The sequence below is a fragment of the Mus musculus genome, chromosome 5 (genome assembly GCF_000001635.26).
Source record: "Mus musculus strain C57BL/6J chromosome 5, GRCm38.p6 C57BL/6J".
NCBI lineage: Eukaryota > Metazoa > Chordata > Mammalia > Rodentia > Muridae > Mus > Mus musculus.
The window spans coordinates 5,660,973-5,674,412 of NC_000071.6; the positions used below are offsets into that span (position 1 = coordinate 5,660,973).

Genomic DNA, 13,440 nt, shown 5'->3' on the forward strand with positions numbered 1-13,440 from the left:
GCTAAGAGCCCTGGGACTATTTCTAGAGAAGCAACCTCATAGCACCAGATCTAATAAAGGTTTAACTACCCCGTAAACATCATCAGAGTTTATTAAGAACAAAAATAGAAGAACTTGTGATTAGAGCCATCAATAAAAACCACACTGATCCTTACAGTATGTGTGATGAGCATGGTGCTAAATGACTCACGAATCTTTCTTAAAATAATTTAGGAGAGAGACAGTTACAAATCCCTTTCAAAGGTGAAAACACAAGTAGAAAAGGGAAGCAACTTCACCAAATAAAATAAAAATTGACCATGGGCTGGACCTAGGGCCCCTGCACATATGTAGCAGATGTGCAGCTTGGTTTTCATGCAGACCTCTCAACAACTGGAGGGGGCAGGTGCTGGGGGGCAGGGGTGGGATTGCCCCTGACTGTTGCCTGTCTGCAGAGCCTGTTCCCCTAACTGAACTGCCTTGTCTGGAATCAGTGGGAGAGCGATGTGCCTAGTTCTGTAGAGCTTTGATGTGCTAGGGTAAGTTTACACCTGGGGGTGGGTGTTTGGGGGTGAGCAGGCTTCTCCTTGTCAGAGAAGAACGGGAGAAGGGGCTGTGGGGAGAACTGAGGGGGGCTGCAATAAGGACGTAAAATGAATTAATTAATTAAACAAACAAACAAACAAATAAATGAGGAAACATAATCACTAAATTTTAGCAGGATTCTACTGTTTGGAAATCTAAAAAAAGATAGTTTTCTTAAAGCTTTAATAATCATTAATGTAGGCAGAGTCAAAATTCTTACAAGGTTAGAATGCTCAAGTTATGAAAAATCACAACAAGGACATAACAGCATTCAAAATATTCATGTTAGGGTGACTCAAATGCTTCAAATTTAAGTCTATAATAAAATAAGCCCTTAGAAGCATAGGTAGAAAAAATAGCATCTGTATAGCAGGACATCTTTAGCTGCTACTTTTAAAATTTCAAATTCTCCATGAGGGGTTTTTGCTTGCTTGTTTGTTTGTTTTGTTTTTCAAGACAGGGTTTCTCTGTCTAATCCTGGCTGTCCTGGTACTCACTCTGTAGACCAGGCTGGTCTCAAACTCAGAAATTTGCCTGCCTCTGCCTCCCAAGTGCTGGGATTAAAGGCATGCGCTGCTACCACCACCCAGCACTCCATGAGTTTTAATGACAAATAAATATCCCAAGCTTTAGATGCCTCCATGAATAAAGAATGATGGCAAAACTGAGTATCTTGGTATATGTGGCACTATATACTCCTTCTATGTGCATTTGGTTTAAGCTGTACACAGTCTTTACAACTGACATTTTTAAAAGGTGTTTAGGCTTATATTTACTTTGTATAGGGAGGTGGGTGTGGAGGCGAGAGAACATACTGAGGAGTCAGTTATCCCCTTTGAACACGTGGGTGGATTCTGGGGTATGGAAGTCAGGCTATCTAGCACCCATACCCACTGAGCAGTCTCCAGGCCTTCACTAAGCTGAACACAATGAACATCAGTACTATCAGAATCTCCATCTTAATCTTCATTATTATCTCCACATGTCTTTGATTTCATAGCTGGTGGAATGGTTTAGCTGTTTCTTGCATACAGGCAAAAGTGGAATGCTTTGAATTTTGAAGCGTCCAAAGGTCTCTCTGCTGACTTGAACAGAGGACTAAAGGTTATCGTCTTAAGTATTACTAGGAACACTAGGCCCCACAGTGAGTAAAGGAACTGGGTGGCTACAGTTAGTTCCTGGTGGACTTAAAGACACTTTATTTGTAAAGGCAACTGCAAGCAATACACCCAAGAGGAATGAGAGAGCACCAAGATTTCTCCTAATTCTGAATTGTTTTCTATTCCATTTCTTTAGGAAGAAATTGCCTTTTGATTCTCTCAGTACTTTCTAACAATATGAATACTCATAGAAGGAGAGGCAGGAATGAACACAAGACACTTCTAGCTATGTTACTTCCTATGTCACGAACTTCTTTTTTCTTTTGCAATGACCCATTGAACGTCTTTAAACTCGTTTGTCTGTGTCATGTAATCTTTGCCCAAAGAAAAATGAGAGTCAAACTCACCTATATAGTGGCAATGCCTAGCTTCCTTGTAGCCCAGAGAGTGGAAAGCGGTGATCACTCACACGTCTCCGATCTTGTACAGGAATACCTCCACAAAACTGATTAGGGAAATTCCCCTGGCATCCCCTCTTTATGTAAAAGTAGTTACTCTGAGGGCTGTTGGCGTACATGTGTGAGAGCCCTCAGAGAGCTCCACCCAGTTCCCACAGAAGTAGTCCCAGCCAACTGACTGCTCCCAAGTAACTCTCCAAGGCTCCAGGATGTGGCCACAGGAGACAGAGTTCCTGACGCAGTCTGGGAGTTGTGACGTCTCAACAGGAATTCCCATAGTGGCCCCCCACACCATTAGTGTGGGGGCAATGCAGAGAGGTTCCTCAACCCAATTTTAATAATCTTTACATTTATAACAATAGCAAACCCGAAAACAAGTATAAACACAACAAAGAAAATTGTGCCCAGCTCTCCAAACAGCATCTGCCCTACCTGTGAGTGCAAGCTTCAGAAGCAGGCAATTTAGCAGGAAAGAAACCCAGGGAACGCCACTTTATAACGGATCAATAGACCAAAAACCCACCACAGTGATCTAGTTATCAAATCAATGTCAGTTCCTGTCGTGGCCACACTTGAAAGAGCGCTCCCCCCCTCGCCCCCCCCCCCCGCGCCCTTTATGAGAACCACGCAGCTAGAGTCCCCAGACAGATTGGTTGACGACATCCAGTCCCCTCTTCACTAGCCTCCAGGGATCAGCTGGGCTATCATTATCTCCATCCCACAGGTTCCCAAATCTCATTCTGGTCTTCATTCCACTGGGTTGCCCTGGAGCCTTATGCCCTTCTCCGCTCCTGCTGCACAGCCCGGCCGTACCTGCATCTCCCCATCCGGGATCGCCACCCCAAACACCGGGATTGTGCGGGGACTGCCGGTCTTCGTCCTGCCGCCCGCCTCGGCGGCGTCGGCCGTGGTGGCCGAGGCCTCCGCGGTGGACATGGTTCGGGGTGGGAGCCTGAGGTCTTAGGTGCGTCCGCAGCCACGGACCCACGAGCCCTGGCAGAAAACACGCTGCTGAGCTAGGGAGGAGAAAGACCCCGAAAGTTCTGTCGTAACCCCCGCCGCAGCAACATAGCGGACATCCAACTGCTGTTAGTGCCCACAGGAGGACCAAGGCACCCAGCGCGCTCCAGTTGCTAACACAAGCCCGGGCGTTGCTAGGGGCGGGGCTTACGGAAGCTGGGAGAGCCAAACTTCACCAAAAGAGGGTCTGCTGGTGTGCGGCGCGGGAGACAAAGGAGACCAGTGACTGAGATCGCGGTATGCACTTAGTGTTTCAGTCTTGTAGCAATGGCCCTTGCTTAATAAGTGCCTGTGTGGGGCGGAGGAGTATGAGCTGGAGGTAAGATGCATTCTGAGGGATGTGATTGGCATAATCTTGAAATCTGAGCACTTTACCCTTTCTGCAGAGATAGGACCAGTCAGTGTAGCTTAATTTCCCAGGTGTGTGTGTGTATATATACATATATATATATATATATATATATATGTATATATACACACACACAAATATATATATATGTTGTACTTTTGTACTGGCCTAATTGAACAGTTAGACAAACAAATAAGGCATAGTACAGACTTTTGAAAATCTTTCGAGCAGTAGAGTGGTTGGGTGTCTAGTATGGCCTGGGATGGAAAGTTCTCGTTTTTGCAACCAGAGAAAGACACTGACATTCTTCACAGGATGTGTTCTCCAACCTGGCAAATCAACAGTCCAGTTTTGTAATTGTTTTTCTACGATAGCATTTATTTTATTCATTAGTAGGTTGAGAAGCAAGAGGGACAGAAGTCTCACGCACTTCATACTCAGTCGCCTTGTGATCTCTTCATAGAGTACAAACTTCATGCTACCATCTTCAGAAGGCTTACACTCTATGAAACAGTCTGGCCTGATCTTTCCCAGGAAGCCTGTATTTTTTCTGTTGTTTTAGATGTCACGCTTAGTGGCATGCTCTTTTTTTTTTGTCTTTTATTTTGTTTTGTTTTTTGGTGCTCACTGTATAGTTAGTGGAATTTATTGACGAAATAGCCCAACCATGTTATGCTACTGAGACTAAGGCAATTAAAAATTTGTACATAGCCACTAATTTGCTTACTTGCTGAGTGAAGGTGTGGCTGTGTGTCCCCAGCCTGTGACATGCTGGAGATGTAGGTAGGCATGTTTGTGAATACCTTGTCTGGTTCCAGTTTGCCTTTATAGTGAGTTCCCATGTGATGCTGATGTAGTTGGTCTGAAGGCCATACTCTTGGTCCTTCTAGTCAATATCATAGAAGGTGTTCAATAAGTGTTCATGAAAATGTCAAGGGCTAGATTTTGATTTAAGGTAAAATGAAAGAATTTTGTAAATTATCTAGATTAAGCATTTTAGATCCTTGCTACTCAAAGTGGTTTTCATGGGTTTCCTAACTGTGTGGCCATTAGGGGCTCGTCAGGAATGCAGAACTTTGCACCTCCTGGTGTGAATAATGCCCATTTTAACAAGTGTACATATAAAAACTAAGAAGCTCATGATGTGTAGTTTTTTGTTATTATTGTTTTGGAACAGTTTTACCAAAGTTAGCCATCTCAAAAGAAAAAGGAACTGGCTGGGGCTTCCTCTATTTGCAAATGGACTTGGTGACAATTATTTGTTTCACAGCATTTCTCCTTAGAAGTGCACCAAGGTTTATGTTTTCAAGAGCTTCGACTGTTTAAATGTGTGGATTTAATTTTAATTACTATTCATTGATCCCTGTTTATGATGATGCAGGTGAACATAGATGGATAAAAAGATTAATGTCTACCGAGATGTCCAATTACTTCAACAAAAGATCAATTAATAATAGAGAAACGCGAGAAATCAGGTCTACCCAGGGAATCGGAATGTTTCAGTGCGTCAATACATTGGCCGCTCGCAGAACGTAGCATCATGAAGATATGACTTAGTGCTTCTTAGAAGCACTTGTACATGTAAAACAAAGTTTTCATATATCAACCTAAATACAATTTGTACATTTAGAAGTAATGAACGAAGTTAAACATAGACTTAAACAAATTCAATACTAATATAATTCTTACCATTTTGTTTTTCACCGTGCCTCATTAGCAAGTTAGCAAAACTGCACTTATTCATTATCATGAATTACAAACATTTTGTAAGTATTTAAGTTACATGTGAATTTAATTCTCTCTAAACCAATGCTGCTTGTCCTAAATGTTCAAACAAAGATTATTACCTGCTGAGACAAAGTAGTTTGTTTAGAGAACTTTTATAGCATTATATTAAATATTATTAATATAGTGGGTTAGCTTTTGGGGAAATTTCTAGCAGAAGAGTGCTGGAATTTAATTTACTCATGCACTTTAAACAGTCTTTTTCATATTGACTTAGAGTTGCCAGCCTACAAACTAATCACCTCTGAAATTTATACATGACAAATGGAACAGAAAAGACAAGTAGAACAGCTACCCCTGAAGTCAGATACTCAAATCAAAAATGTATCCATAGTAATTCAGATTGCAGGTGAAGCCAGGGAACTGTTCCTATGTAGAGGACAAATGCAGTATGCAGTCACGGAGGAAATAAATTTATAACACCAGACAAAAAAGCAAAAACAAACAAAAGACCTGCTTCCACCAGATCAACTCTTTAGCTTTTGACACAGCAGTATCCCTATGAAGTGAAAACGTTCCTGCACATTTAGAACTATCAACTATGTACTGTGCTTACATGGTAGAGGGCAAAATGAAGGCCCCTAGATACAGGTTTTTATTGTAAAGTAGGATTCACTAGATACGCTTATTCTAATGACATCAAGTTGTATAAATTACCTCACTTCTGTGGATTGCATAGTCCTTGCATTTGTTATTGAAGTCTGCAGTAACAAATGCTTAAAAACAAAGATTTTCTAACAGTCCTGAAGGCTGGAAAATCAAGACCAAGGCTTTGTGTAGACCTTTTTTCTTGGCTTGCTATTTTCTTCCCTTTACGTCATGTGGCTGTCCATGTCCGTTTTCTACTTAAAAGGATGTCAGTCATATTGGATTAAGATTCACCCATTTGATCTCACCCCTATGATCTCTTTAGGCCAGTCTCCAAATACAGTCTTTTTTTTTTTTTTTTTTTAAGCGGTTGGGGGATAGGACTTACCATACAAGTTTTGGAAGACACAATTCAGCCCATAATAAATTTCACCATCTTTTAAGTTAAAATAAGAACTTTATGAACAGCCTGAATAATACACTATGTTTAGTTAAAGTAAGATTGGTATTATCACCTGTAGAATACTGATAATTTCCAGTGTGTAAATTGCGATGTTAATTTAATGCCTACTACTTTGCACTTGTTCAGTATGAATCTGTCACCAAGCCTCTCAACGCAATCTGGATTTAGAGCTTGCGAGGTCAGATGCCTACAACCACAAAGATAACTTTATTTCATACTCCATTTGCCAGTCAACAGCTCCACTTGAGCCTGCCTGTTTTCTGAGCCCTTCATAAACACACAGTGGGCATCACTTTATTTGGGACTGTTGTTTCTGAGGAGGGGAAAGGAAAAAGCGTAGATGTTGCTAAACCTGGCTTTGGAACAGGTAAAGCTAATTGGTAAGATTTATAGGATATTGCCATGAAGGTCTGCTGAATTGCATTTTGGAACATTCCATCTAGAGGAAACAAATGGATGGTAGATCTCCTAGTGCAATTTTATGTCGTGTCTCCTCAGTCAGGGTTTACCTTTCTTTCGGGATGCCATATTAGGAAAATAAAAAGGCCACGTAATATGTGTCCCATTCTTAAAATACATATGGTAAAAGGCTATTTATTGTTTGCCTGTAACTCAGTTTTCACTGAGAATCCTCTTCTGGTAACCTTGTCAGGATACACACTGAAGCATCTTCATGCAGATCCACGCAGAGTCCATTTCTCCTGCTCTGCTGTGTGTATGGGACCCTTCCACATGAAGCAGTGTGACACCGGTGATGGCAGCACCCTAGCAACTCCTCCCTAGGAGGACAGGGCAGCTCTGGGCCACTGGACAGGAGGCAAGCCAAAAAGGGAAGACAGTGATGGTGAGCAATGTGAGGCTCAGGCAGGAAGAAATAGGCACAGAAGAGAGGAATGGTATAATTTTCAATAGAAATGAGCCGTGTCCCTTTAAATATCTGCTGTAGAACAAACTGTATTAGACATGAGACACTTAGCAACACATAACACTATATTCCTGTCTTACAGAATAGCTTAAATATTGTAGGTACCCTCATCTAAAACATGCTCAATAAAATGAAATGATAGTCTTTAAATAGAATTTTCCTAAATGACTTCTGTGAAAACAAAGAGTCCCCTACCCTAGCAAAGCTATCAGTTGGATTGCTTTCTGGATGTCCTTTTAAAAGCAAAGACCAAAATATTAAATGAAACATTCAAGTTATTCAGTAAGATAGAAAAGCAGAATGAATAAAACATTAAATAATACTTTTAATTGAAATGTTTATAAAGCAGATCTATGAGAATGACATAAAATCATGGTGTATAATTTAACAGCAACTTGTTGCAGGATACAGGCCTTTAGCAAAAATGAATACACACAAAGAAAATTATACACATCAATACAAAATAGCTAATGAAAGATGGGGATAAAACTAAAGTATAATTAATTAACAACAGAATATTGATTTTAATATAAATTGTATATTATCCTTCAAAATCTTTTAAAACTCAGGATTATTACAGTCTAACCTATTCAGGAATGTTAAATTTGTATTGCGAGAAAGAACTGGCAGGGCTAAAATTTACATTTCACGGAACCTAGAAACTTAAATTTATAATGGTTGAAACGCAGGGAGAAGCAGAGGCTTGTCTGTTCGCTATTCTCTCCTCAGCCTTTTCAGCATGATGCCCTGACCCTCTGGGGACAGTTGTTTACCCACAGCCTCGTCAGCCAGACTGAGGGCCCACGAAGAACACATACCAAGTTCCTTCCCTTCGAGCAGAGTCCTCAGAGACCAGCACTCATCCCAGGGTCACCTCTCAGTGAGTCACAGAGATTAGTCCCAAGGGCACCTAGCTCCAGGAGTAACTGTGAAGCCAGTCCTCAGCAGCTCAAGGGTGAGGAAAAGACCGTGAAGGACGAACATCTGTGAACTGTCGGACAGAGCACCTGCCTTGCTTTGTGTGTTTAGTCAACAGGAGAGTCCCTAAGCTACCAGGAAGATTCCTAGCCTGCCTGCATTGTGGAAATTTAGTGATTTGTAAAGTTAAAAACAATCCAACAATTCCTAGTATGGATCTCAGGTTAACCAGAAGCCCTGTTTTATCATATGGCTAGGACCCCTGAAAAACTGAGCACTTTATAACACTCATAAGTAGGGAAGAACCTGTTCACTCCTGGGGTTCACAAGAACAGAGTTTCCACTAAACTGGCTACACTTTCATTTAGAGTTAATTACAAAGACAGAATAGATGCTGGAACTTGTCCTGCTGAATTCAGAGCAGTGGAAGGTTGGGCACCTCATGTTCCTGACATCACACAGAACCATAACACTGGACTGGGTGCCTTACACTGTGGGTGCTATTGCTTTGTCGCGAATGTACAGAACAATTCTGCTGTCTTTCAGTCTGCTTGCACATCTCAAAAGCAGGATTTTATAGATTTATACAGGTATATTTAGCTGTTTGTAGTATATTATAAATTATATTTATGATACTTATATTTTAAATGCCATATGAAAAAGCTAAATTTTGTAATAAGTAAGCCTCATTTGGGGAGGGAACATCATAGAATATATTACTAAATAGCTTAATGACATATAAAATTTAAAGTAAGACTTTTGTTATTTACATAAGAGAGAAATAATAGCAAAATTGAATATATTCATTTTCCTTTTCTTTCTTTCTCTCTTTCTTTTCTTTCTTTTTCTCTTCTCTTCTCTTCTCTCTCTCTCTCTCTCTCTCTCTCTCTCTCTCTCTCTCTCTCTCTTTCTCTATCTCTCTTTTTCTTTCTTTTTTGAGGCAGGGTTTCTATCTATATATAGTCCTGGCTATCCTGGAACTCACTATGTATACCAGGTTGAATATATGCTTGGAGCCCCTTTAAAAAATAATTTTCATAACTTAACTGTAAGTAGGAATATATTTTTATCAAATTAATAATTAATTTTGAAAGTAAAATTCTTCAGTCAAACTTGAAGTTATGCTTATTTATAAGAATCCAGCAGTTACACATGGACACATCAGCACCTTCTATAATGTACAAAATAATTAGCTCTGATAAATAATCAAAATTTACTCACACTTTATAATGTTTTAAAATTTTAAATAGAAAGCTCATGGAGATTCTCTGAGCTAAATTTCAGTGTATCTTCTTAAAATGGATGGATACATTTATTATTTAAATGTGGTTTTAAATATTCTTAATAAAGGAGAGAAGAAATCTGCACAAAAGTTAAGTAGCATGATACATGTTATATGGGTTTTTCCCTCAGGAAAAATTATTTGGCTGTCGTTACAGAGGACTGAGACGGGTTCTGTTTTCTACACTCCCATCATTTCGTCTCTTGTCCTACTCAAGACAAACATCAGGAAACACATGTTCACTCCCTTAAAGTCTCCCTACCTTCTCTCCACCCCTAAAAGCTTTAAATTCTATTTCATTGACGTGTGTGTGTGTGTGTGTGTGTGTGTGTGTGTGTGTGTGTGTGTGTGTATGACAGAGAGAGATACACAGAGAGACAGAGACAGAGAAAAGGAGGAAGGAGACCATGAGTGTGCTTGTCAGAGGACAACGAGTCCGTGCTCTGACCCCACATCCATCCCAGGGGTCAGACTTCTCCATCCCAGAGGTCAGGCCTTTCAGCACTTAGAATTGCAAGGACTATATTACATTTATTCTAAAAACGAAAGCTATTCCGTTTTGGTAGCATTCCAAAGAAAAAGTGTCATTTGAAATTAAATTCATAGCTTTTACATAATTTCATATTTTCAAAGGTCCCATGTATGTATATTAGCAATAATTTTATATTACAGGCTTCCTATCATATGCATAACAATGTACTTTAATCATCTAACTTTTAGAAATATTTCATTGTATTTCCACATTTAATTGCCTTACAGTAAAGTTCAAGAAGTAAGCAAGTATTAAAAACACATTGCTATTTTTCACTAGTTCATGACAGTACCGGTATGTAAGTATGTATGTATGTATGTATGTATGTATGTATGTATGTGCTATACAGTGTCTCACTGCATATGTATGTATGTATGCATGTATGTACTTAGTGTCTCGCTTTGTACTTATGTATGTATGTGTGTATGTATGTATGTAAGCATGTATGTATGTACTTAGAAAGTGTCTCGCGGTGATGGCCTGGAACTCACAGTGTGGACCAGGCTCATCTCTAACTCACAGAGAACAGCCTGCATCTGCCTCCTGAGTGCTGAGACTAAAGGCATGAGCCACCACACCCAGCTTGTTGGTATTTACTGTTAAAAGTCATGAATGTACTGAATTCCTACAAAAATTGATTATGATTAATATAATGAAGATGAGGTGTTCAATATTACATTTGGCCAAGAAGACAACATCAAAGAGTAGTGGGCTATTTTCCAGGCCAGCAGTACAAGGATAGGAAAACAGACAATGGTGGGAAAGATAGGTTCCACAAAAATAAGAGTCCTTTTATTTCTGATGGTTGGATTCAAGTCAGTAGGTAACTTTAGAGGTGATACAATTTTAGGAAGAATACACACAATTACATCTTGTCTAGAACTTTTACTGTAATAAAAAAGGAACAAATGGAGAAAATGTAATATACCCTAATGTTTGAACAAAATGCAGTTTACACAAGGAAGACCAGCACTGACAAATTTTGTTAATTATGTGTCCAGGGACACATAATCATATAGATTTATAATTAACCACTTGTCCTAATATCCTTTGTGCTTAAAAACAGTTTCCTAATGAACAGCAGTAAAGGGAGGGGCTTCTCAGGAGGAGAAAGGACATGGCCACCTTATGGAAAATTTTAAAGAGCTACAGGATCTTAATAGTTCATCCACACTGTTAGGAGCCTTCTCCCTGCTCGGTCTGCACTGCATGGGGAGGCTTTGTGCTACTATGGGTTTCCAGGCAACTATGGACTACCCACAAGTAATAATAAAATTATGACTGAGATACTTTTAGATATCCTTTGATGCACACGACATACTCCAAAGACTGCCAATGACTCTACCAGAAAGGAACCATCAAGGCTGGCGTCGAGAATGTAGTACATGGAGATGGATCGGGGGTTGTGTATACTGATGTTTATAAAGCCGTGGGTCCTGACGAATGACTCCCTAGGATGGCTGCTCACTGTGTGACCTCAGGAAAATTTAATTCTTCTGTCCTTCAGTTTTCCATATGGGAAATGAAGATAACTATTTCATGGGTTTGTTGTAAGTATTAATTGGGCAAGTGTTTACAACCATTCCATACTCCCTCAGTGGATGTCGATAAAATCCACACAGGAAGGGTGGTGACTGGCCAAAGTAACATATAGACTGACGTGTGACAATTACTTTCATTGTAACTAAGGACAGGCCCACAATACCGTATTCAGAGTACCTGCTTGGGAGGTCAAGTGTTGCTAGATCCTTCCCGATTGACATAAACAGGAAGATGGAAGGGTTCTGTAATGTGATAGAGACTAAAGCTCTCGTGAGTTATGCATTGGTATGTTGTATCTCCAGTGCACATTCAATACAATTTTTCATTTGTCTTTAATTTGTGCTCACATACTCACAGTGCTGTGTATAATGGATGACATCCTTCCTGTCCCATTTTTATGAGAGCATAAGATTGCTCCTGCATACCCTAGATGCTAATGTGATGTGCCCCTTCTCAATAATATATGATTATGCATTTCTGCTCCTTAAATTGAATAGTAATTAAAATCTTTAGCCTTGGGGAAAGAGCATGTCCACTGAGTAATGTTAAAAGCTTCTAATTCTGCTGTTTTGCCAAGTGTTCTAAACATTATATCTCATCTGTATTATTAAGTACAAATATTTGTGCCCAACTATGCAATATGGTTAAAAGAACAACAGTGTTACAGTTGCACAAAGGAAATTTCTAGATTGTAACAATAGATGTGGACTACAAAATTGCATGTTGGAAAAATATGACATTTATAAAAATTAACTTGAAGAGAATCCAATCTCTCCTTCTGCTGAAAACTTACTGCAGGTTTCAGACTGCAGGACTGCCAATCAACAGCCCGCTGACAGGGACCAAGGCGAGGGCCTAAAGTAATGGCATGGATGGAAGTGTGTGTGGCTTCTGCGAGCACCTCTTGTCATCACATCACTGTGACCCTCTCTGGGGACAGATGAGGAACCGCTCCTCCCATGCCTTCGTCTAGAAACTGGCTCTTTTCCCAGCCCTTTTTAATTCGTTTTAGCTTTCGGCTTATGCATGGGAGGAGTAATATCATCTTACCCAGAATTACAATGGAGGGCAAAACGAGGGCAAGAACGAAGTTTGGTGGTGTGTAAAAGCGGTAGTACTCTTCTGCAAACGCACGCTTCCATCCGTAAATTAACACGTGGAAGGTCGTGATGAGCAGGGCGACGTAGCCAAGCGTAGACTTGAGATGGGAGAGGAAGAGAGAAGAGGTCCATTACTCACCCACATAACAACCTCTGCAGATACCCTGTTGATTTTTCAATCTTCAGTGAACTACTGTCTTCTGAATTGGGCAATTTAAGGCAGTTGCATAAATTCCTATACACTTATTTGCAGTACAGCAATCTTGCACAAATCAGATCATGTTGAATAAACTGAATAATCTCATTAACTAATTCATTATATCACAAGGTTTTCTGTGCCCTATCAAAACACATCATGAATTTTGTGTGGTTTTATTTGAATGGTTACAGTTTAACCCTTCCTTTGTGTTGATCATTCTGATCTTAACTTTCTTCAACTATAAATAATACCACTGTAGCCCTCGTATATTCTGACTTCTATCCTTGGACTGATTCTACTACTAGGATTAGTGATCAGCGCATCTAGCTTTTCTCTAATGGTAAAGATATGCCTGGTGTCCATGTTTTATCAAGGTTTGTACAGAAGTCACTGTGGCACACAGCTGTGATCCCAGTACTAGGGAGGATGCAGAAAGAGGACTACAAGTTCAAAGCCAGCCTGAGACAATATAGTGAAACTCTGTCTCAACAAACAAGCAAACTAGTAGTGGAGATTATCCAAATTGCTACATGTTATGTATAAAACTATAACAGTTTAAAAACAGGTTCATACAGGTATATGTATAAACATATATACAACATTAAATACTAAAGA

At 39.9% G+C, this 13,440-nt stretch overlaps 2 protein-coding genes and 1 long non-coding RNA gene across 12 annotated transcripts in view; 1 reads left to right on the forward strand and 2 right to left on the reverse strand.

Annotated features, from left to right (window-relative positions):
• Cfap69 (cilia and flagella associated protein 69) overlaps positions 1-3,260 on the reverse strand; it is an 84,955-nt gene extending 81,695 nt beyond the window's left edge. Inside the window, exon 1 of one of the 2 annotated variants that reach the window (XM_006503560.4) lies at positions 2,072-2,688. Coding sequence is in view for 1 of the 2 variants with exons in the window: in NM_172447.2 (NP_766035.1) it covers positions 2,936-3,058 (123 nt within the window). In the remaining variant the exon portion in view is untranslated. Of the gene's footprint in view, positions 1-2,071; positions 2,689-2,935 lie in introns of those variants that run through there. The other variant, NM_172447.2, reaches the window with a different exon arrangement.
• A 5-nt stretch (positions 3,261-3,265) lies between these two features.
• The window catches only part of Gm40262, a 56,407-nt gene continuing 46,232 nt past the window's right edge, over positions 3,266-13,440 (forward strand). Inside the window, exon 1 of one of the 2 annotated variants that reach the window (XR_001784766.2) lies at positions 3,266-3,461. This is a non-coding gene — a long non-coding RNA (predicted gene, 40262). The remainder of the gene's footprint in view (positions 3,462-13,440) is intronic. The other variant, XR_868231.3, reaches the window with a different exon arrangement.
• The window catches only part of Steap2 (six transmembrane epithelial antigen of prostate 2), a 29,821-nt gene continuing 20,237 nt past the window's right edge, over positions 3,857-13,440 (reverse strand). For 5 of the 8 annotated variants that reach the window (NM_028734.5, NM_001285469.1, NM_001285470.1 and 2 more), the window contains one exon: positions 3,857-12,724. In NM_028734.5, coding sequence (NP_083010.2) covers positions 12,437-12,724 — 288 coding nt within the window. In that variant the 3' untranslated portion in view covers positions 3,857-12,436. The remainder of the gene's footprint in view (positions 12,725-13,440) is intronic. The other 3 variants (XM_030254844.1, XM_011240675.3, NM_001285471.1) reach the window with 2 other exon arrangements.